The sequence below is a fragment of the Nannospalax galili genome, unplaced genomic scaffold, assembly GCF_000622305.1.
Source record: "Nannospalax galili isolate Female #2095 unplaced genomic scaffold, S.galili_v1.0 scaffold139, whole genome shotgun sequence".
Lineage (NCBI taxonomy): Eukaryota > Metazoa > Chordata > Mammalia > Rodentia > Spalacidae > Nannospalax > Nannospalax galili.
This window is the reverse complement of record NW_008345884.1, coordinates 6,825,350-6,851,173: the sequence shown is the minus strand read 5'-3', so window position 1 is coordinate 6,851,173 and position 25,824 is coordinate 6,825,350. Positions and strand designations below refer to the sequence as shown.

At 38.6% G+C, this 25,824-nt stretch overlaps 1 protein-coding gene across 1 annotated transcript in view; it reads left to right on the top strand.

The window, feature by feature from the left end:
- The window catches only part of Oxct1 (3-oxoacid CoA-transferase 1), a 170,414-nt gene that overhangs the window by 103,579 nt on the left and 41,011 nt on the right, over positions 1-25,824 (top strand). The window contains exons 12-13 of the mRNA XM_008842101.3: positions 5,510-5,582; positions 6,166-6,241. Coding sequence (XP_008840323.1) covers positions 5,510-5,582; positions 6,166-6,241 — 149 coding nt within the window. The remainder of the gene's footprint in view (positions 1-5,509; positions 5,583-6,165; positions 6,242-25,824) is intronic.

Below are 25,824 nucleotides of genomic sequence, written 5' to 3'. Positions count from 1 at the left end.
ATTCAGGGTATTAGGTTTTATGTTGGGGTCCTTGATTCATTTGAGAGTTCTGTGTATGATAAGGCACAGGTGTACTGGATAGCTTCAGTTGTCAACTTGACACTCCTTGGTAGAGGGAACCTCAATTAAGAAGTTTCCTTCATTGGATTGGCATGTGGCCATGTCTGTGGGGCATTTTCTTTTTTAAAAAATTATTTATTTATTTATTTATTTATTTATTTATTTATTTATTTTTTATTTATTTATTGTCTTTTTGAGACAGAGTCTCCCTGTAGCCCCAGCTGACCTGGAACTCGCTATGTAGACCAGCGAGTTCTCAAACTCACAGAAATCTGCCTGCCTCTGCCTCCCAAGTGCTGGGATTAAAGGAATGAGCCACCACGCCTGACCTAATTTTATTTTTTATGTGTATGAGTGCATTGCCTGCATGTATGTAAGTGGACCTGTGCTGTGCAGTGCCCATGGAGGTCAGAAGAGGGTGTTGGATCCCCTGGAACTGGAGTTACGGATAGTTATTAGCCACCATGTAGGTGCTGGGAATCGAACCTAGGTCCTTTGCAAGAACAGCCAGGGCTCTTAACACTGAGCCATCTCTCCAGCCCCCTGTGGGGAATTTTCTTGATTGTTGAGTGACTGTTTTGGTGGTGCCACCCCTGGGCACATGGGACTGGGTTGTATAAGAAATCAGACAGAGCACAGGCCAGGGAATCAAGCCAGTAAGCAGTATTCCCCCATGGTCTGTTCTTCAGCTCATGCCTCCAGGTTCTTACCCTGACTTCCTTCTGTGGTAAACTGTGACCTGGGAGATGTAAAATAAAATAAACCTTTTCCTCCCAAAGTTGGTTTTAGTCAGTGTTTTTTTTTTTTTTTTTTTTCGTGTGTTTGTGTGTGTGTGTGTATGAGTGTGTTGCCTGCATCTATGTGAGTGCACCCATGTTGTGCAGTACCGCGGAGGTCAGAAGAGGGCTTCGGATTCCCCTGAACTGGAGTTAAGGGCTGTTCATAGCTGCCATGTGAGTGCTGGGAATCGAACCCGGGTCCTCTGCAAGAGCAGTCAGTGCTCTTAACCGCTGAGCCATCTCTCTAGCCCCTACTCAGTGTTTTTATCACAGCAGTAGAAAACTTAACTAGTACAATAGGGATCTATCTGGTTTCTTTTTTCTACATGTCACTATCCAGTTTGACCAGCACCATTTGTTGAAAATGCTGTCTTTTCTCCAGTTTGTATTTATTTGTGTTTTCTTAATTTAATATATAAGTAATGTTTTTAATGACTTACCTTCTGTGAAAATTGCTTTAGAAAAATCACCATATGACTCTTGTGGCCTATGAATAAGTGCCCTACCACGCAGCTTCTACCCTAGTAGTTTTCAGTGGATCCCTGGGGACGTTTGGCAATTTCTAAAGACAATTTTTATTATTGCCTTTGGAATTAAGTGCTACTGGCATCTAGTAGACAGAGGCTAGAGACTTTGCTAAATATCTTATAACAACGAGAGTAGCCCCCACAAGGAGTTATCCAGCCCCAGGGTCAATAGTGTTGAGAAGAAAACCTGCTTTAGAAGGATCAGCACCATTTCTGAAGGATCACAGGCCTGTAGACTATCAGGCACACTCTGCTTATGACCCATCCCTCCCTTCTGGCTGCTTTTGCTCTTACCTTACTGTCACCAGATTCCCTCTACCCTTTCTTTGTCCCCATCTCCCTATTCATAATTTACCATCAAAATGTATTCACATTTCAACTCATTTGGCCACTTCCAATCTGTAGTGTAAGAATGCCCCATTCCATGAGCCTACAACATATTTACTGTCTTTCTCCTAAGTACCTACCATTTTGCCTTGTAACTATTCTCTCTCTTGCTTGATAGGAAGCTCCTTTTCCTTATGGCATTGGCTCTCCAAGGCTCCATACCCACAGAGTCAGCATCACTACTAACCTTTCACAAAGGAAATTCTCAGGCCTCACTACACACATACTGAATTAGAAACTCTTGAAAGCTGGAAGGAGCAGCAGTCTACATTTTTGCAAGCTCTGCATATGGTTCTGATGGGTACTTAAGTTTGAGAACCAATACTTTAGAGTATTTGAATTGTGTTTGTAGCACTGTTCACTGCTCATAATAGTTACTTACTCACTATTGAGTAAATAATCTATCAAATTATAAACCAAAGAATTAGGAAATGATAAAATTGATGTATCCTTCTGATAAAGTATTATGAAAAGATTCAGATGTATAGACAGAAATAAGTTAGTTGTTTGATAGTTTCATAAATGTATATAGCATATAATAAAATACATAATAGAATACTATCCAGCCATGAAAAGATGGAATACTTTCATTTGAGACAACATGGACCATGTTAAGCAAAATATGCCAGGCATGCAAAGACAAGTCATGCATATAGTTAGCCATATGTGGAAGCTAAAAAGTTCAGTCTCATAGAAGTTGAGGATAGAGAGGTGGTTACTGGAGCAGGGGAGGCAGGATTAGGGGAAAGTTCACCTATATTTAGATAGTTAGGATTTCTGGTATGCTGTTGCATAGTAGGGTAATATAGCAGTAATTTATTCTGTATTTCAGAAAGCTAAAAAGAAGTATTCTGTATGTTTTCATAAAGGATCAGTGTTAGAAGAAATAGAAATGTGTCTCCTGATTTGAAAAATTCATAGTATATACATTCATGGAAAGATCATATTAAACCCCATAAACATGTACAGTTTTACTTTTACATAGCAAATTAAAAATAAAAATCTCGCTATGAGGTGGTTCAGTGTGTAGAGGTGCTTTTATGCAGGCCTGATAATCTGAGTTTAATCCTACAAGGTGTCAGGAGGGAAACAACTCCCTAGAATTATCCTCTGACCTCATGCACACATACAGACAAAATAATTTAAAATCTTTTTTATCTTTATTATGTATATGATTGTATTGCCTGCATGTAAGTGCACCCATGTTGTGCACTGCCCCTGGAGGTCAGAAGAGGGCATTGGATCCCCTGGAACTGGAGTTAAGGATGGTTGTTAACCACCATGTGGGTGCTGGGAATCAAACCTGGGTTCTCTGCAAGGGCCATCAGTGTTCTTAATCACTGAGACGTCTCTCTAGCCCCTAAGACAGACAAAATAATTTAAATAAATAAATACAAATACATAAAAATATGAGTAGTTAACTGTACTTCAAAAGAATGTAATTTATTGTTAGAAGGGGCCTGAAAACTAATCCATGGGTTGTTTTCCAGGCTTTTAAATAAAATTACCCTTTGTAAGTCATACAGGGAGAATCAGACTCTCCTCCTTAGTCTCAAAATTTCCTGCAGAGTACTGAGTAACACCTTGTGTCTACTATCAGTCAATGGAGAGTGCCTTTCAGAAGTCACTGGAATTTGATACCTAGAAAACAAAGAATTGGTGTGTTACTTTTTCTTCTTTCTTATTCTCCATAGTCTTCCTTCTTGAGTCTCCACCTCACAGAACTGCTGAGGATCTGGTTTTGTTGGACAGAGAAATTGTGTTTGATAAGAACCAGCTGTATTGTGCATGTCCTAAAATTTAGAACATGCATAGACCGGCCAAGAGCTGTATATGCCACTTCAGGCCCTGTGCATTTATCCCTAGAGGAGCAGTGGCTTTCCCTCTTTTCTAAGTGGTGAGGAGAGAGTAGTGATAATGAGAATGGAGAAAGCAAATGCTTGTGGAGCTCTTGCTCAGTGCCAGGCCCTAGAGGAAGGACTTCACACATACCATCTCACTTAGTCCTGCAGACCAGGTCTTAAGTTCTGCTAGACCACTTCTAACAATGCCAGAAAGTATCCTCCAAAGCTTTTCAGTTTTATGGTACTTTGGTAGATAGAAAATGTTTCCATTATTTAGAATCAAACTCCCTTGGGCAATAAATATTTCAGAGTGATATAAATAGGTTTACTCTCCTTCCATACTTGAGCAGAAGTGGGGGATATTGATGGAAGAGTTAGCTTTCCGCAACACTTGAGAAGCTGCTGCTGTGGCTGTGGTGCATAGCTGGGGATGGTCAGACCTTGTTTGCTCCTGATGTGGCTCAGCTTTTCTGAATTCTGACCTTGTAATCATAGCTCTTCTTCCTCTTGTCATCTACCTTCCTACATTGGGGCCATGCATGGAGAGTTCTCAGGCGGTTGACTTACCTTTGGTATGATGGCATGTGAACACTTTTCTGGTGGAGAACATAAGATGTTTCTGAAATTCTGAAAGAGATAGAAAACACTTTATAAGACAAGCAGCTTGAGTCTGAGCAAGTCAACTGACAGTTTTCGCTGTTATTAAATGGATAGATTTGAAGTTTCTAATTTTTAAACATTATTTTGAGACAAGGTCCCACTCTGTAGCCCAGATTGGGCTGGAATTCACTGTGTAGGTTAGACTGGCCTCAAACTTGTGGTGATCCTCCTGCCTCAGCCTCCTGAGTGCTGGGATTATAGGCTTGTGCCACCAGATCAGCTAAATGCAAAGACTTTTCCAGCTTTGAACTTCTATAACAATATGTAAATTTTAGAAGTTTTTCCAAAAGGATCTCTTAGAAGTTAGAATTGTATATGCTAAATACTATTTTCTGATTTCATGAAAGTTCTGTGATTTGGCAGAAGCTTATATGTTATAGGAGCCAGAGAATAAAAGTGCATGCGTGCATGTGTGTGTGAAAGAGGATGGGGAAAGGTCAAGCTTAATAAAGAGCTAGGTAGGTCCTTTCTGTACTGTTCACTGATTTTTATTTTATCCCCAGCATTATTAAGGCATAATTGAGAAATAAAAATTTGTATCTATTCAATGTGTAACATTTGATATGTCGGTTTGATTATTTCTGTATTGCAAAATGATTAATATCAAATGAATACCCATTTATCAGTCTTTTCTCTGTGGTGAGAATATCTAAGATTTCCTCTCAAAGTATATTTCAAGTATTCAATACAGTGTTGTTGTCTGTAGCCACTGTGCTGTCCTTTTAGATCCTCAGAATGCCTTAATCTTTTATGAGTAATCAGGAACACTGAAGGGCATCTTCCGTACCCCTCTTCTCAAAAGCCCATTTCCTCAGGACATGCTGTTTTCACCTGTATGTCTGGTAACTTACAGGAGTTTAGGTTTAGACAGGTGTCATTCAGAGCTTCCTCCTTATTCCCATTAACTTTTTCCAGTGATTCATGAAGCAAAGGGACTGAGTGATACAACTGGACAGATGAGGCAATAGTGGAATGCTTCACCTATATAGAATTTTCAGGTAGTAGTTCCATAAAGTTGATTTTTATCACTTTGCAGGGGCAATGAGAAACAAAGGTCAGCAAAGTGTACCTTTTCAGGGTATACCTTTCCTTACTATGTCACCCTTTCCTATGTGCAGCTGCATGTTAGTGAAGGAATCTTAAAGATTTTTTGAAGCAGAGATGGTGCTGATCTCTCTGTCCATGATGGTGCTCTCAGAAATCTAACAGTCCTTTCCTCCCCCTTTTTGTTTTTGTGTGTGTGTGTGTTTAGGAAAGGAAACAGTTACTGTTCTTCCAGGAGCCTCTTTTTTCTCCAGCGATGAGTCATTCGCAATGATTAGAGGGTATGTAATAACGTAGCCCCTCGTATTCACATGGTGTGGAGTGGACTGAGTCATCCCCTGAGCCTGTGAGCTCTGAGGCACAGTTCCATTTCCCACAGTCCTAGTAAATGCTCAGGGTTTGTTCATTGGAATTATTCCTGCTGAAGGCTGGGCTTAGAGCTCTCCAGCCCACTGTTTTGAAGAGAACCCCCACATGGAATACATGTCTTTGTGCCAGCTAGATTGAAATAACATTTCTAAGGTATCCCAACATTTCTTCAAACTGTGGGCTCACTTTTCAGCTACAGTTTGTCTTCAAAATGAATCACATTCTTCCTCATTGAGGAAACAAACTTCACTGTGCACACCTGCGTTTAGTTTGTTTTGGAGAAAATATAGGCTATAATGTTTTTAAAAGAACTTTCAATGGTTATTTCTCTGCATTAACTTTGAGTTGATCTATTTAGAAATCGGTTGCAGGGAGCAAGCCGAAAGCAGATTTATTTGGGGGCATAGCATTATTTTAATTGCTGATGCTTTTGGGCAAAAGGGGTAATAAAGCTTGTGACGTTTCCTTTGTGCTTTTTTTTTTTTTCTTTCCCAGGGGACATGTCAATCTAACAATGCTAGGAGCAATGCAGGTTTCCAAATATGGTGACCTGGCCAACTGGATGATACCTGTAAGTAGATATTTTTCTGAATTACATTGGGTTAGAATATTTTTAAAATATTAAGAAAAAACCCCAGATTTCTATGAGAGTGCAATAGTTTCCAAAGATGAATATTTTCTGTTCTTTTCTTGGTAGAACCAATTTTTCTGTTTTTTTGAGACAGTATCTTCTCTGTAGCCCAGGCTGACCCTGAACTCCTTGCAGTTCTCCTGCATTAGCCTCCCAAGTGCTGAGACCACAGGTGTGAAGATACCATATCCAGCCCAAATTTTAATTGAGAAGTATTCAGTGTTGACTATGTAGTTGGAACTGATGATAGGTTATGTTAGAGCTACAAAAGGATTTTCCCTAGAGAAAGTTAGAAGATTTAAAAACTGGGTCATTTATAATCTGATGAATCTAAGGAATAACAAATATTTATTACAACTACTATTTTATAACTAGAAAGAACAAGGAAGAATTTCATTGTATGTTGATTATATTTTTCTTATGTATAATGATTGAAAATCCTCTCATGATTGGACGCATGACCCCTCAATCAGTCACAGTATCTTCTGTTATAGTACTGAAGACATTTGATAGTTAAACATGCTTATAAAAGGCAAACAGTTTTCATTTAACAATCATGTAAATCAAGGAGGAATCTCTTTGTATTATCTTTAGCGAAAAAACTCACAGGATAACTTCCTTTGTGCTGCTGGGCACCATGATAAGGTTATCACTGTGAGATGACATGAAGAGGAGCAGCAGCGGACATGTATATTAGTACTTTTCTGTTGCGATAGAAACACCATGACCAAGGAAACTTATAAAAGGAAGAGTTTATTTGCGCTTATGGATCCAAAGGGGCAAGAGTCTATCATGGTGGGGAGACATGGCAGCAGAGGTGGCTAGAGAAGGAGCAGAAGCTAAGCACTCACTTCTTCAAGCAGGCACAGGAAGCAAGAGAAGGACTGGGGACCTGGCAAGGCTTAAGAACTCTCTAAGCTGGCCCCCAGTGATTTGCTTCCTCCAGCATGACCACACCTTCTAAGACCTCCCTACCCTAGTACCTGGGGACAAAATGTCCAAATACTTGGAGCCCACGGGGGACATTCTCATTCAATCCACCACAACATGTGTTTCTGGGTATGAGCTCACTGTGGCAGGCGGTTCAGATTTGTGTGTGTGTGGTGTGTGTTCAAGGATTTCTGTATAGCTCTATGTAAAAGGAGGCCTTTTGGGGCCGGGTGTGGTGGCACATGCCTTTAATCCCAGCAGAGGCAGAGGCAGGCGGAGGCAGGCGGATCTCTGTGAGTTCAAGGCCAGCCTGGTCTACATAGTGAGTTCCAGGACAGGTGGGGCTACAGGGAGACCGTGTCTCAAAAAGACCAAAAAAAAAGGAGGCCTGTTAAGTAACTAAAGTTGATGATGTTCTCTGATAGATTTTGTTTTTGGAAATATCCTTAATTTTTTTTTTTTTTAAATTTGAGGATGATGGATTAATATAGTAGATAAAAATACATGTAGGCAATACACTCATACACATAAAGTGAAAATAATAAAAAAATAAAAATGTTAGAGATTGTATTAGTTTAGCTCTATTGATCTAATACTGTCTGAAATACTATTTTAAACTATTATGATTAAATGATTAAGTGATTAAAGCTCTGCTTCTCAAACTTGATGCAGTTTGAAGACTATTGGAATCACCTCATAGCTCAAGAAATATTGAGGACAGTTTTGACCCCAGCCAGGCTTTTCAGTTTAATTAATATGTGACCAGTTTAGAAAATAAACACATTGAATAATGATCACTATTCATTCATAATTTAAATGTATGGGGAAAAATACAGTGGGTCCATTCACAGGAAGAACTCTTAGTAAATTGTGGATTATATTGGCGCTTGGGTTGTAAAAAGATAGATTATTCTAAATCAGACACAGATATAGGGATGGTGGTTTTTTGAGGCTCCAAAGTAATCAGGGAGGGTATCCTGGGTATCACCAAATCAGTCACATTGGCAATTTATAGAAATTCTTATTAGTGTAGGAAATCACAATGTTTTTCTATTCTCGAATTTTAGAACAAGGAAATATGGGGTAGTAAATGAAGCATAGGGAAGCAAGTCTTGGAGTTTTGCCCTGACTATGCCAGTAGTCAAGATATGACCTTAAATGCACAACTTAAACTCTTGGGGTTAAAGCATCTTCATTTATAAAATGGGGGTTTGAGATTAGAGTCTGATTCTGCTAATTTAGTGGCTAAGATAAGGATCTCAAGGTCAAATGCATCAGAGTTGGAATCTGTTGTCACTTGTGAGCAAAATAACTTGATGTAATTGCCACTTTTCTGTTTCTGTAAAATAGGAATGATGTAATAATACCTGCTTTACAGACCTATATAAAAGAATAAGGAAATGTGAAATCCATGTCACAGTGCTTGTCACATAGGATGTAGCAGGTAAATGGGAATAAGTTAAGAAGATGTCCCTGGCAGAGAAGTTGGAATCCTCACAGAGAAGGAGAAACACTGACTCCATTAAAGAGGAGCTATGAGCTTTTTAATATGACTGTTTCTCCACACTAATGTTTTGAAAGTCAGTGTCCACAGTGGTCCTGGGTATGGAACAGAAATCTATTCAATAGGACATCTTTAAACAAATAGTCAAGATATGTGAGATTTGTTTTTATTTTGAGTTAATACGCAGTAAGATTAGAAGTTTTCATTGTAAAGTGCACTTCATATGACTGCCATTTTTAGGAAATATTTTCCACTGTGTACCATATTTTTACATACCTTTTTAAGATTCTATGACTGATTAAAGCATCAGTATGTGTTGCTTTATAATTTTCTTTGTATAATTTTGGAGCTCATGAGTGCCAAAGAAATGGGCCTAGTGGGATGGTGTTGGGGAACACTGGACCATCATAAAGTGACATGAAAACTTAGCATGGAAAGCATTCTTTGATCTAGTTCCACATTTTTGGTAGTGGAAGTCAGCAGTATCATTTGTGTGTGACATTTTTGAAGTTCTTTTGGAAATAGATGGATAATCTCTTCTTGAATTTTTTGCGTATAATGCATAGTACATATTCTTATCCTTTGTGACTGAGGGCAGCTTCAGAATGAAGATCATAAGGTTTAGTTCTGGAAGAGGTCAGTTTGAATTTCAGCTTACAAATTATATGATCTAGAACATATGTTTTTATTAGAAGTGATAGGAAGTTTAGAAAGCACTAACACTCCATGAATAAGGCTACTAATTCCTTCTTCTTTAATGCTTTGCCACACATTAAGGAGGGATTATTTACCTAAAAATACACTGTCTCCACGAAGAAATTGCCACAGGAAGTAGTACAGCCTTTTTATCCTAAGTTTATACTCAAGAACCAAACTTTAAATCTTTTCAGGACACATTTCTTTTGTTGGTTATAGATGTATTCTGCCCTGTTTAAGTGGTTTCAGTAAGCAATCTATTTCTCTTTGTCCCAAAGATTTATGTTGATTTATAAAATTTAGATACATTTTTATTACAAAATCTGACAGTCAAGAAGCTGGAAAGTTAAGCTTTATTATACCATTTTTCATTGACTTTTATCTTTTCACTGAGTTTAATAATTTTTCAGTGGCTGTGGAAGCCTTGAGTTCTTGCATCAAAGCATCAGCATTAATCATCACTGTGTCAGAATATAATAAGCATTGAGACTTTAAGACCAGCGAAATGGTGTAGATGTTGTTTGCCTTAGCCTTTAATATCTTCTTAGTGTACAGCGTTGGTCTCATGTATGCAGGTTTTTTTTTTAGCAGTTCTGCCCTGAGTATCCAAAAAGGGAAAATTTGAGAACAGTAGTTTACTCCTTCAAGTTTCCTGCTCAGCATGATGATGGTAAAGCCCCAGTTGAGCTAAGAAAAGGTGGAAAACTGTGCAGCCAACAGAATCTATATTTGAATCTGCTCTGGTGCCTTCCTAATGCTTATTTTTGGAAAACAGCTGGCATAGATTATTGACTTATGAAGGGACGCAGATGTGGATGATCAGCTAGGAGAGTTGGTTGTTGAAAGCATAAAACAGCTGCCCATAGGCAGTGCTGCCCGGCATGAGTGGTGGAGAGGAGTGACGTGAAGCATCTTAAGGCCAAGAAGAATCAGACACTTTGGTGCTTGTTTTCTCCTCATGTTTTTCAGTCTTTGTGCATCTGAGAAGCATAAATCCAAATTAATGTTGTACCTGTGTGTGCTACCTGTTTAAGTGCATAATGTTGATTGGGTCTTCTAGACATGCTGTCTGTTCCAAAAGAAGCTGAGGGGCTGGAGAGATGCCTCGGTGGTTAAGAATGCTTCCTTTTGCAGAGGACTGAGCTTTGATTACCAGCACCCACGTGGTGGCTGACAACCATCTGTAACTCCAGTTCTACTGGATCCAGTGCCGCCTTCTGCTCTGGGACGTGATGTGGTGCACATAAGCACATGCAAGCACTGACATATACATATAAAATGAAAATTTAAATAAGTCTTTCAAAAAACAAATAAGATGGATGTTTAGTTTTTCTAATTAATCCTGCCAAAGGGTGGGTGGTTGTGTTTAGGAGTCAGTCTCTTGATTAGTTGTATCAGTTGTGTGGGCCAAATATTAAAACTATAGATATAGAGATATGCATATAAATATGTAGATTGCCACAGATGACATTTGCATATCTTGATTTTTATTTTTGAGACAAGATCTTGTGATGTAGCCCAGGCTAGCCTGGGACTCACTGACAGTCCTCCTGCCTCAGCTTCCTAAGTGGAGGCATTATATGTATGCATCACCCCCCTGGGTGTAGACACTATTTAACATGTTGCTGTTTTGTTCATTTGGTCCTAAGGCTCAGGAAGGTGCAGACCATGAATAAGGACAGTGGACAAGTAGAAGCTGGTATGTGGCAGTGTGAAGCTCCTGCAGTTGTTCAGTATTGCTTTCGCTCCATTAGTGCCATAGTGGGCAGCACGCAGACCGTTAAACAGATCTGTGCTTAAATACTGTTTTCTCATTTGGTGATGGGCTCATTTGTTAATGATAATATAATTAGGTCAGTTTATTCAACAGGTGTTGTTAGACATATGGTAAGGACCATGCACTGTTCTAGTTTTAGGGGTGGGATATCAGCACTTAACAAAACAGATGACATTGTCTGCATTTATGGTGCTGATATTCCAGCACAGGTCAGCCTACTAGGGAGTTTTATTGTAACAAAGCAGGGTCAGCCTGCTTTGTTAATGGAGTTTTATTGTAACACAGCCTTATCCACTGATTTACATTATTTATGGCTGCTATCCTGTTACCACAATATAAAAGTAGTTGAGGTATATAGGAATGATTTACAATATGGACAGAATCTGAACTAATGACTTTTACTCAAGCTTGCACCCCAAAGCTACCATTTATAATACAAACAGGCTCACTGAGCCATGTGCTCTTGTTACCTGGGCACCTGACCTTGATCCCTTGGGGCTCCACTTTGCCTTCCACCCTAGACGGTGAATGAATGTGGGTGTGCCCTGAGTTAGCACACCATAGTGCTTGCTGAGAGCAGCGGCAGCAGTGAGACTCGAGAAGTGTGCTTGACATTGTTTGTTTGAGATACTTTAGGCCTAGGGATCAAAGGGCAAGATTTATCTGATAAGGGTGGATCCAAGTTTGTAATTCCCCAGTTCGTGCTGCAGAAACTGTTTGAATAAAGGTATGGGTGAGACCTGGCTCAGGGAGCACAGTTCTTTTGAGAGATCTGAAGGAATAGACTCTCAGAGTTTGGATTTACCTTTGGCCATTACAAAAAAGTTAAGAATCAGGCCGTTTATTTATTCAGGTACAACCAAAACGTGGCTTAGTAGCACTGTGGAGATAGGATGCTACAGTTTGAATGTGTCCCCCCACACGGGTATATTGGAAACAATCTCCCATGCAACTGTTGAGAGGTAGGATCTCTCAACATGAGGTCATGAGGTCTCTGCTCTTAAGAATAGGCTCATGTTCTTGTAGGAGTGAGTTATCTGTGTGGAGAATGGGTTTCTTGTAAATTAGAGTTTAGCTCCTTTCACTATCTGAGCTAAGAAATGAATGTCTGTTCTTAATGATCTGCCTTCAGGTATTATGTAGTATCAACACAAGGAGATTAATACAACACCAGGTGACTTTCAAAGCCTGAAATATTTACCGTTTGGCCCTTAATGACTTCCCTTCTCTTGGAGATCATAGCTCTGCTCTTCTGCTCTGCCTGTCATGTGACAGACTTTTTCCTGTTTGGTCTGATTTTCTAATGGTTTGAGACTATTAATACTGATTTTGAAATGACATCTCTGTATGTTTATTGAATAATTTTCTTAGTGTAAATCCATATATATATATATATATATACACACACACACACACATACTGTCTTGGTCAATATTTTAGGGTTTTTTAATAGTTATCACTGAATTACTAGCAAGAAAAATGATCCTAATCTACACTTAATAGTTACCAGCGCTGACCTCAGCTCTTCCTGTCCTGTCATTCTACTCAATTATTTGCATTTCTTCAAAAACTACCACCTGAGGCTATTTAAAGGGAAGGTGGCATTTTGCTCTTTTGGAGCACCAGAAATCCTTTTCTCCTTCGTGTTCTGGAGGCCCTTGTTTCATCTTCGTGCAGGTATTGTTAGATGTTATTATTGAATATTATTCCAGTGCCGCTATCTCTGGCTATTTTAGAAGACATTGTATGATGATTAATCTTGTTAGTGAGTGTGTCTCAATCAGCCAGCTGTAGCAAGCATGGATGTGTGTGTGCAAGGGCTAGGAGAGAGACTCTTCTGTGTCCTATGGATGTTTAACAAGCTCTGTATCCCTGTGTGGGTGAAATAAAAGCATAGCTCTTTATCTTTTGTGGTGCCTTTTACTTTATTCACTTGGAAAATCTTTGTTCTGCCCTTGCTGAACACTTGGAGGCTGTTCGTTCTCTGATAGTAGATGGGCCAGTCACTTTGGTTCTCACATTCATTCTTGCTTCAGGAATTAAAGTCTGGTTAAGCAAGGTGAGCTGTGGGTCACTGTGTTTTCAGAAGTAAGGTACTTCTCTCCAGATGGGCAGTGTGTATTTGGGAAAAGTTGTATGTTCAACTTTTTCTCTCTATTTATCTCCTCTCTCAAATCTCTGTTTAGTGTGCCTAACCAAGATCAAAACACAGGAGAAAACAAAGGCAAGGAGGAAAGGACCGGCCAGAAAGTAATTGCTTAGCTGGTGATTGGTATCTCTGTTTTCTGGGCCCACGTTTTCTGGTCCTTAGTGGCATTTAAAGCTGATTGTGTGTGTGTGTGTGTGTGTGTGTGTGTGTGTGTGTACACATGTATGCCCACACAGATGGGATGGGCTGGGGGTGGGTTAGTCTTTGGAGACTCTCTTCAGGGCTGCTTCTACCATAGCTTCCTGGATGGACAACGGCTAGATGCCTCCCCAGCAGCTCTTGTTTCTTCTGGGGTGCACTTCAAACACAGACTCTCAATGGAACCCTTTCTTCCTCCTGAGATGTTCTGGTGCTAAATTATTAAGGTGTCTTTAGGCTGTGCATCTGCCTCGAGGCCTACATCTGGAAATCACGGAGGTACCTCTTGTACTTCCGTCTGTGTACTTCCCCTGCAGGACTGCTGTAACTTTCTCAGGTAGGAGTTAGGCACAAGTTCTCCACCTAAAGGGACTGTCAGCCCTTTGTATAATCAGCTAAATGGGTATGTATAGTCTTTCCCTTCCACTGGGACATGATGGAAGGAAAATTCTTTTTATTCATATCACATAAATCCATTGTTCAGAATCCTGTGATGTCCTATCCTGTTTTCCTGGATCTTTCTGAGAGAGTCCCAAGATCATAGAACAGTCTTTAAACCATTTCCTTTGTAAATTCCACTTCTGGCCATTTATCTGTCTGATAGCTTGAATATTTAAGCTTCGGTCAAAAGCAGGGGAGGAAGAACCCTTATCTAGTACGTAGCTGCTACTACTACACTTGCCCATGAATCTGGTGTCCTCTGACTGCTGTTAATTCTCCTTCAGGATCATCTTTAGCTAAGCCTTGATGCATGTAGGGATGTTTTCTATCTATGATGCTTGTACAGCTGGTGAATAGCTTGTACTTCAGTCCATACTGGTTCCTATTGCCTAGACAGGAGAGAACTATGAAAGCCTCTCCAAGCCCTGTCAAGGAATAAAACTGCATGCCCATTGGGGTGCAGCTCTACTTCCTGTGCCAGTTATAAACTCAGTGCTTGCATAATTTCTAGGAGCAGAAAGATATCATTACTTCCTGTCTAGTGGATTAACAAATGAATATAGTTTTTTAGAAGACAGGTTTGTGTTAGGGATTATGAATTTAGAATGTTATTAGGAACATAAGCTATTTATTTATTACATGACTATATGTGATGTGTGTCTGTATGTTCACATATGGAGGCAAATATGTGTGAGGACATACATCTCTATGTGTGTGTGTGCATGTGGAGGCTCAAGGCTGACATTGGGTGCCTTCCTTGATCACTCTCCACCTTACTTTTTAAGGTGGGGTCCCTCACTGAGCCCAGAGCTTGCCCTTCCTGCCAGTCTTAGGTAACCGGTTTGTCTTGGGGATCCTCTGTCTGTCTCCTGAGAGCTAGGATTAGAGATATGCAGCCATGTCTACTTGGCCTTAAATGGATGCTGGGGATCTGAAGTTCAGTCCTCACCAAGTACTTTACCTGCTGAACTGTCTCCCCAGCTCTGCCATTTATTTCTTCTTCTTTATTAGGGTATTGTGTTTGTTATCCAAAATAGTTTTATCTTTGACTATCTGGAAAACATTGTGTTGAATTTACAAATTCAGTATTTTTCAGACCCAAGGCCTTCCAGAATAAGTAGTTTTTAGGCTTGTTATTAAATGCTTTGCATACTTAGTTAGCATCTCTTCTGATGTTAGAAGGTGGACTCCTTTGCATAGAATGGGAGTTTCTCTCTTTTCCTTCTCCCTCCCCCTCTTCTTCTGCCCCCCCCTCCCTCTCCCTTTATGTTGAAAGCCTGAGCAATGAGTAAGTGTGATGTTTACAATAGTATCTCTTTGGCTAATGAGGCATTCCTGTGACTGCAGCAGCCCCTTCTCATTAAACAGCCCACTTAAGAGGAGGAGAAGAAACATTAGAAATGATAGATGAGACCTCCTGGAAACCCATTATTAGTAATATGACAACTAATGGTGGTGCTGATTTAGCGGGGGGGGGGGGGGGGGATGCAACCATGGGGCTGATGGCAGTGTGACCCTGCAGCTAAAGGCTAATGACTCTTGAAGACTAAATTTTATTAAATCACTGAATTTGGCATTTCCAGCTGGTGAAATTTTTACTTCTTACATTATTCTTTTAGTTTAGAAACACTCTGGATCAGCACTTATTTTTTCAGAGTTTTGATAGAGAAAGTGTTAAAATATGTGAAAATAGAGTAGCTGACTTCATCTGCACACTGTCATGGCCCCAGATTATTTTGAAGCAAATGCACCTATTACATTCTATCTATAAAATTTTGAAATATACCTTTCAGATTTCTTCATAAAACGATTATGCTTTATAAACCGCAATCCTATTATCTCATCTGCCAGCAAGAAATTAAGGACTTAATTCCTAATATCATTCAGTTATAGATAACTTACTTCACTGACAGAAAAACTGAATGTTGAGAAATGAAGTGATTGAACCGATGTCACAAAACTAGGAGCTGTGCCTGTGTTAGGACTCATCCTCCAGACAGAGAGTCTTGTCGGGAAGCTCATTCCTCACAGGAAGAAGAGTTAGTTCCCTTTGGAAATGCAGTATCCTAGTGCACACAATCGTCCATCTTCTTTCAAAGATGTAACTCTCTTTCAAGAGAAATTGCTATCTCTGAAGTCACTTAACCCTTCTGGGCCTCAGCTCTTTATTTCAAGAATGTAATGTGTAGGATAACTTAACAAATTCATTAGAGCATTTCTCTTTTTTTAAAATTAATATTTTAAGTTAGCATACAAATTAATGGATTTCATCTGCCTTTTTATACATATATGTCATTGTTCATCCCCTTCCCCACTGCCCTCCTTCTATGGCTTCTTCTTTTCCTCTCCGAAATTGCCCCCTGCTTCTGCCTGTATGTCAGAAGCATTCTGTTACCTCCCTATCCAGGACCTTAAGATCTCTTCCTCTCCTGCCATGATCTTTTTCCAAGTACTGAGACATACTGTGTCTTTGAGGTCCCTTAATCTTTCTAGACTGCAGCTCTTTATTCTTAAACTGTGGTGAATAGAGTAACATTTATTCAACAGATTTTACCAGAGCATTTTTCTTTTTGTATTAGGTGTTACATTAGTAGTGAGGGGAGAGTGGTGAGCAATACCAGTGTGTTGCCTGACGTCTGTCAGTCTTCCACCTGACAGTATTATTTTGTGATTAAGATGATAAAAGAGAAGGACCAGATCCAGTGCTGTCTCTGAGAAACCTGTTGTGTACTCAATATTAAAGGTGTTGACTTGTAGGGACTGACAGTTTTAGGATAGTTAAGTCTCCTTGGCCAGGAGCACAGTATAATCTACCACATACAAGAGATTATTCAGAGCTATTCAATCTATTCAGATCTCATTTTATCATTTGTTACGCTTATAACATTCTTTTACAGATTATGTCAAAACTTGAGCTAGGTGTTCTACTTCAGTTTCCAAATGGTTTTGATCATATAAAGCAAACTTGGTTTCAATTGATCTTAGAGGCCACTAAATTCTTTTATTAGCCATAAGAGTTTTTGTATTTCAGATAGTCTATATTATCTTCAAGTAAGTTTTCCCTCCATGCCATTTAGATTATTGTCTTTATTTAATATAATCCCTTAGTGAATAATGAGTAAAGATTTTATTTTATTTAAAATTCACTAAAAAATTTAATTTTCAATATTATACTTGCTCTTTTTCCTTCAAATATCCTCCATATTGTTTTAAAAGTAATTCTTTTGCTTAGAGTTTTAAAGCTGAATGGCTTTAAAAAGTTTTATCACACAAAATTTTTACCTTTGATTTGATGATATTCCTTAAACTGATAAATGTTGTCATTTTTTGCCTTTTCAATACAGTTAGATTTTACCAAAATCTAGAAGATACCCTTATGCCTGATGATCTCCCATTTTATAATGTTTGTTGTGGTAATTTTGTTACTGTGCTTTTCAGAAATCAATGCATTTCTTTTGGATTTTCAAATTTATCCAGAACAGCATAAGCCATTCTTACATAATTTCTTTTTCTCAAATACTATGATTGTATTTGCCTTTTATTCTTTATAGTACAGATGTTCATCTTATCTCTTTTAATTAAGTTTATAAAAATTGTTTCAAACTGATCATTACTTTAGGAAATATCTGATTTATTAAATTTGTTCTTTGTTTTATCAAGTCTATTCTGTCTTATGTGATATAAGCTCTAAAATTAGAAACTGAATATTTGCTTTATTTACCATCTTTTTCTTTTAATTGTAAATTTTAAATACATTTAAGGCCTTCATGGTTTCCTGAGTATAACTATATTTCATAAACCTTGATATAAAATTCCAATTTTCATTCTGTCTAGATTTTTTTTCCCTAATTTCAAATATTTGAGGAGTTATTCTTTTTATTAGATTTTCTTGATGGTCAAGTACATGATTGATTTTTTTTTTTAAACATTACATGAAAAGATAATTTCATTTATGTTGAGTTTGGGGTTTGTTGTATTCAGAACTTCATTGGTTCTTAGAGACAGGGGTCTGATACAAAGCAAATACAAACAGAAATTAAAGACCTGAGTTTTAGTTTTAACTTTGCTACTAACAGACGGAGGTCTTATACCAATTACTCTCTCCTTTTGTTTAATATGGTACTCTCCCAAAATACTGTGATGAAAGAAATGCTTGTTGTATGTTTTATGCAGTATGGTAGCTGCTAGCCACATAGGCTTCTGAGCACTTGAATTTTGCTGGTGTAGCTGAAGTACTGACTTGCTGGTATTATACAATTCAGATTTATACAGCCACAGGTAGCTATTTTACCTGGTTGGACAGTACAAGTCTTAATTTCCTAAGTGAAATTAAGTCTTAGATTCAATGAATCCTAAGGAAACCTTGCTCTAAAACCTTAAATTTTTTAAGCTGAGAATTTATACATTTCCAAAGATTCTCTGATTTAACAAGAAATCAGAATAGTTAGAAAAACCAGTCATCTAGAGGCAGTAAAGTTTCACAATTGTGATGTATCTTGTTCAAATCTCTAACACTGAGATTTGAAATCATCTATGTTTCATAGCTGAGATTATGGTAACCCAAAGGCCTAGAGATGTGAGATCATTTTAGCAAAATCAGCTTCTAAAAATCACCCCAAAGGTGAAAATCACACTATTGAAGTTATGGTTGTAGTTGTGGTTTGCTTTTTTATCAAAGCCTGGTAAACCCTAAAATCTGTCACATGCTTTCCTTACAGGGCTTTGGATCAAAAAAATGAATGACTAAAATTACAAATGACTTAGAAATCCATGAAAATAAGAAATTTGCATCAAAATTTGTACACTACAGCTAAATTATACATCCCCAAAATGGAACATCTTAAATGCTTTATTGTTTGCAGAAAGGGCACATCGGCTGTCCTGACCTGCATTACTCACAGTCTTATGCTGGTGGTGGGCATCTGTATTAGTTACTTTTCTGTTGCTGTGATAGAAACATTGGCCCAAACAATTTATAGAAGGAAGAGTTTATTTGAGCTTTTGGTTCCAGGGGAATTACAGTCCGTCATGACTGGGAGGCATAGTGGCTGGAGATGGCTGGAGGTGGGTGGAGGTGGCTGGAGCAGGAGCAGCAGAAGCTAAGCTCTCACATCATCACACAGGCACAGGAAGCAAGAGAGCAACTGGAGATCTGGCAAGGCTTAAGAACTCTGTAAGCCCACCCCTAGTGATGAGCTTCCTCCAGGATAGCCACACCTTCTAAAACCTCCCAAAACAGCGCCATCATCTGGGGACAAAGTGTCCAAATACTTGGAGCCTATGGGGGACATTTTCATTCAAATCACCACAGCATTCTTGAAGGGCTCCCACCCTCAGTCGCGTGCGTGCGTGTGTGCGTGCGTGCGTGTGTGTGTGTGTGTGTGTGTGTGTGTGTGTGTGTGTAAAGCCCTCAGGAGCAGTGGTGAATCAGATCATGGCTACGATTGAAGGCAGAGAGCAGTTTGCTTCATTTGAGCATATGCTAGGATGACTTACATCTTTTAAGCCTTAAAGGTTTCTTGATGGGTCTCACATTAAACATGAAAGGCATGTGAAGTGGGCCTGGGTTTTTAGAACATCTCCCACCCATCCTCTGCCCAGACCTTTAAGTCATCTAAATAAAATATCAGGCAAAATTGTCAGCATGTTTTACATTTATCCCTTTTCTTTCTTCTCCCTCAGCCATAGTGTTCTTATTACCACTTTGCTCAAAGAGGTTATTGGAATATTTCAACTTCATCTGTGGTGAGAAGGATCATGTATACTTAGATTGTCCAAATTTACCTACCTAAGTACCAGCTTCTAAATGCAGTTTTACATGATCCCTTATTTTGTTACACTTGTGCTTAAACATAATAAACTTTGGCTCAATGAGTTTAGAGATGTTTTAGCCTCTCATAAGTTTGGCAGATTTTTGGATTATAGTTATAGTATAGAGCATTTCTAAACAATCAGAAACTGAAAACAATCCATAAATAAACCAGAAATAACTAGCCAGGGGTGGTGGTGCACTCCTTTAATCCCAGCACTCAGGAGGCAGAGACAGGTAGATCTCGGTGAGCCACTGGGGCTACTGTCTCAAAAACAAAACAAAACAAAACAAAACCAGCAACAAGACTCCCAGAAATAACTACCTTAAAAACGTAAAAAAAAAAATTATCTTTTTTGTTTCCTTTATTGCCAAAATATCATTAGAAATTGACTTTTGACCCTGGCACTAAGATGCCTTATCTGCTAAAATATTTCCATGCTGAATGTAGCTGCTGCTCACAATCATAGCGACTTTTAGGAAATTTAGTTTTCTTAAATGACAGCTTTTGGGTTGGTGAAAGATGCATGGTTTGTCTATAAGCATGGGAAAGTTTTATAATTTGGGTCTTGATGGATCTAACTATATTTTTAGAAATTATCTAAGATCACTGTCTGTTTCTTAACTAAATTAACACCATCCAACAGATTAGAAACAATATGAAAGAAAGATAATGCAATAAGTTCAACTTGATGGATGTTTTAAAATAGGAATTCAGTTACCTCTCTGGAAGTGGAAAAGAAATATCATACGATTTTTTTTTCTTGTTTTATAACTTGAGATAATTTAGTTAACATCCTTGTTTTTTTTTTGTTTTTTTTAAATAAAGGAAAATAAGTACCCCAAGTACTGTTTAGACAAAAAGTAATTACCTTCATATAATTGAGTTTATTGAAAGATGCTCAATATGGATAAAGTAAATCATAATGGGAAAAATGAAATAAGATTAAGAAAAAAGAGAGCCAGTACATTGTGGTACAACAAATCCAGTTGCACTCAATTGTTTTCAAACTGATAATAATGTGGTTTTTGTTTGAAGATCTCCATTACCATGATTACAAAAAACACCTTAATCAGAAATCCAAGATGTCACTGGGTGTGGGGCACATGCCTTTAATCCCAGTACTCAGGAGGCAAGGCAAGGAGATCTCTCTTAGTTTGAGGCCACCCTGATCTACATACTAGCCAAGGCTGCACCAAAAAAAAAAAATGTTTACCATCAGAATAGATTGATCAAAAGAACAATGATTTAGAAGGTAAAATTTATTATTACAAAAAATAAAACAAAAGCCCCAAAGTACATATCAAGTTCTCAGGATTCTCTGTTTTATTTTATTTTTTTAACACAGGGATTATCCAATCTATTAGCCACTCTGGATTGCTAAATGTTAGATTCTACAAAGGAGTAAAGCCTGGCTACTGCCAGAGAACAGATCTTAGTTGCTTGTTTTGGGAGTCAGATTTTTCAAAGCCTTTAACAACAGGCTTAAATAGACATCAGCCAAGCCTCTCTGAAGGGGGATTCTGAACACCAATTTCTGTTTCGCTTTCTTTTTGGTGGATGAACAAACAAAACTACAGGAAGAGTCCATGTATGGAATATTTGTATATTTTTATTTATTATTTTTATTTTATGTGTATATGAGTGTATTGCCTGCATGTATGTAAATGTGCCTGTGTTGTACAATGCTTGTGGAGGTCAGAAGAGGGCGTCAGATTCCCTGGAAATGGAGTTATGGATAGTTGTTAACTGCCATGAGGGTGCTGGGAACCAAACCCAGTTCCTCTGCAAGAGCAGCCATTGCTCTTAATAGCTTAGCCATCTCTCCAGCCCTGGAATTTTATTTTTTAGGAAAGGTTTTTTTTTTTTTTTTAAGAATAATTCTCAGTTCACAGAAAAGTGAATTATGCAGACTTTTCATATATGCCCCTCGCCCAATTTTTCCCATTGTTACAGTCCTCTGTTGCAGTAACTTGTGGTCTGTTTGTCAAAACTGAGAAACACATATTGGCACAATACTATAAACACAGACTATGTTTGGATTTTATCAGTTTTTTTCCATTAACGTCCTTTTTCAGTTCAAGATCCAATTCAGGGTGTCACATTCTATTTTTCATACAGTTTTGATAGACTAATTAAGAAAACTAATGCCCCATATGTTTATTGTCTGTTCTGTAGTTTTCTCTAGTTCATGGTAGTTTCTGTCTTTCTGCGTTTCCATGACTTTGCCCGTCTTAGAAGTACGGCCAGGTGTCCTGAAGAATATCCCCCAGTGAGGATTTGCCTGATGTTTTTCTAGTAGTCTCACAGTACAGTAGAATTGTGGTTACCAGAGTAAGGGTGCGGTAGGGATAGCTTAATACTAAGTTACAGTTAGATTGGAGCAAGAAGTTTTGATGCTGTTTTCATTGAAAAGTGACTGTGTAATGATACGTAGATATATTTCATAAAGTGAGAATGGATTTTGAAAGGTTTTTCCCTAAAGGAATGTAAAATGTTTGGGAAGATAGATATGTTTAAGTTGATGTAAACATTACATACTATGTACATGTTTTGAAACACCACATTACCCTGTTGATATGTTTAACTGGGTTGTGTTCTGTTTTGTTTTTGAGACAAAGTCTTGATAAATAGCTTGGACTGGTCTGGAACTCACTATATAGACTAGGCTGACCTTAAGCTTGTCCTGATCATTTGCCTTTTTCTCTCAGTTGCTGGGACTCAAGGCATGTGCCACCATGCCCAGATATGCTTATGTTTTTGTGAACTGGTTGAAATTAAATTTGATTTATAAAAGAAAGAATACTATAGAGGTGAAGTGTCCTCATATCCAGAAGCAAAGGGTATACTCTAATCTTTATCACTTGGTTTTCTTGGTTTGTTCACTATCATTACTTTAACTCTGTCCTACTTAATTCTCTGAAAGCAGTTCAATACATTCAGCCCAGCATCAGAGATTGAAGGAGAGTAAGCTTTACCTCTTGAAGGGCAGGTATAATAATAAAATAATAATAATAATAATAATAATATATGTATGCACACACATCGGGTGTCTGAATTCCTTGGAAATTCCTGATAGAACTGATAACAAGAACATAATTCATTGTAGACAGCAAATCTCTTTCAGCTGTACTTGAGCTTAGGCTACTTGATGACTCAGGCTTTACAAAGGCCAAGCTATGATTCGATTAATGATATTTAAATAGATCTATGATTTTTATTAAACTCCTAGTCTCACCTATATAACCTCTGGGGCTGGAGATCCAGTTCAGTTGCCAGTGCCAATGATTTAATCAACTATGCCTATACAGTGAATCTTCTTAAATCCTGAATGAAGGGTTCTGAAAGCATCTGTGATGGTGAACACATAAAAGTATGGTATGGTGCACCCAAGAGGACTTGGAAGCTCTGTACTCTTTGCGCCATGCCAAGCACCATGTAGATCTTCCATTTTGGTCTTCCTTGGGTGTCTTTTTAACAAATGAATAGCAGTAAGTTAAATGCCTTCCTGAATTCAGTGAACTCTTCTAGCATATTACTGAACTTAAGAGAGGGATGTGGGAATTGCTGACTCCATAACTGTTTGGTCAGAAATATCAATACTCAGTATCTGGAATTGGCTTCTGAGATATGGGGGCAGGGCGTTCTTGAGGGACTAAGTCCTTCATCTGTGGATCTACACTAACACCAAATATTTAAATTCAGAAATGTACTGAAAGCTGGGCATGGTGGCCCACACCTTTAATCCCGTCACTTGGGAAGCAGAGGCAGGCCGATCTCTGTGAGTTCATGCCACGCCTGTGGGGCACGAAGCTGATCTCTGAGCGGAGGACGTCAGGACTGAAGAGACAATCACACTTTTAGTGTAGCAGAAGAAGCCTTTATTTCTCAGCCCCAGGTTGCTTTTATACCCTAGCCCAGAAGGCAGCTGACCCAACGGGGGCGGGGGAGCCATCGTATGACCACAGGGTCAGTGCCAGGTCATGGTGTTCTCAGGCCCTGATACCGGAAAATGAGCTGGTAAACAATTCTGAGACTGAGGAACCACGAGGCCCAAAAGGTCACTGCGGGGGAGGTGCAGATGGAGGCCAGGACAGCATGTCCCAACAAGTTCAAGGCCAGCCTGGTCTACATAGTGAGTTACAGGCCAGCTGGGGCTACAGGGAGGCCCTGTCTCAAAAAGGCCAGAAAAAGAGAAATGTACTGAAATGACAGACTGGAAGACACATAGCTGGTATTAGGACTAATAAGTTGGGGAATTATTGGTGTAAAGAAAAATTCCACACCTTTGTAGTTAGAATTATTATGATATTATGATTATATATTAGTCCCAGCTGTTTATGTGTATATGTGTGTGCCTGAGGACAGGTTTGTACATATGAATGCAGTGCCTACAGAGGCCAGAAGAGTGTCTGATTCCCCTGGAGTTACAGGCACTTGTGAATTCCTGGATCTGGGAGCTGACAGCCAAACTTGGGTCCTCTGGAAGAGAAACAGATGCTCTTAATTACCGAGCTGATGCCCTGGCCTCATACATATGTATCCCTCTTATTTATTCCTCAGTGCAGTCATCCATTTGTGTCAGTGTCTTCTGGCACAGGACAACTGTAATGCAATGCTATGTCTGTTTTCATGCTATACTGATTCTAGCTCTGGTCGTTAGGAGCTCATTCAGTTTGGCTTGCACTTCGATCCTCAGCCCGTTTCCATTGTTACCATGTTCATTGGGTACTTCCTTACTTTCTGGTACTGCAAAGATGCTCGTCTTACTTTATAATAATTACTTTTCAAAGTGGCCTGGTTTATTTACTTATTTATTATTTTTTAAATATTTTATTTATTTTTATTTTATGTGTATGCGTGTATTGCCTGCATGTAGGTAAGTGCACTCATGTCCTGCAATGCCGGCAGAGGATAGGCTGCTTGGATCCCCTGGATCTGAAGTTATGGACAGTTGTTGGCTGTCATGTGAGTGCTGGGGTTGGAACCCGGGTCTTCTGCAAGAACAGCCAGTGTTCTGTCCACTGAGCCATCTCTCCAGTCCCTTACTTATTTATTTTTTAAAAAGGTATTTAGAAACTAATATCTGAGTGCTAGCCATGTTTCCTGCTATGAGGTTATATTGCTTCTAGGCTTTTTAATTCACGGGCCTACAGTCGTGAATGCACATTCCCCCACATGTACAGCTTTGAAGAACAGCAACAACAAAAAGACAACTTTCAATGTAGAAAAAAAAACTTCTTCCTGAATAGCTATATCTCAAGGTGTATCAAAAGAATGTACTTTCTTCTAAATACTTGGCTTCTAAAATAATGAATTTTTGTAATATATACTCTGAATTACCAATGTGTGATGCTTGAATGATAGCAGTCTGGTATAAAAGATGACTTTTAAAAAATCAACTAATTTCCATATTTTACTTGCATTTTATTAGTGTTCCTGTAAAATCTTTTTAAAAATTGAGGTTTTTCAAGAATGTGCTCACATTGAACATGTACATCTTGAGGAATCTTAAATATATACTTGTCATTATATATACTTGTCACCATAAACAGTGTGTAAACTTACCCATCTCCTCTAAGTCCTCTTTTTTCTGCGTAAGAGCTAGCTCATAATTAATTTTTAAGTTTCAAGTATACATTGTTCACTTGATGCTAGTGCTTATTTTCTTTCTAGGAGTCATTCAGATGGCCACGTTGTGTTTAGTTATCACTCCACTTTCTTCTTTCCTTGCTTTTGACACCTTGACAGATTTTGAGAAGCAGAATGTCTCAATTTGTATTTTCTGATGGCTTCCTCATGGTTGGACTATTCTTACCATCTCATTTCATCACTGAGATTTTTTACCAAGTTTTTATTGATTTTTAAATTAAAGAATTGACGGAATATTATTGTGGGTGGGGGGATGTGCACATGCCACAACATGCATGTGGAGGTCAGAGGATAACTTCGTGTAGCTGGTTCTTTATTTTCAACTTTTAGATGGGTTCCAAGGACTGAACTCAGATCATCAGGCTT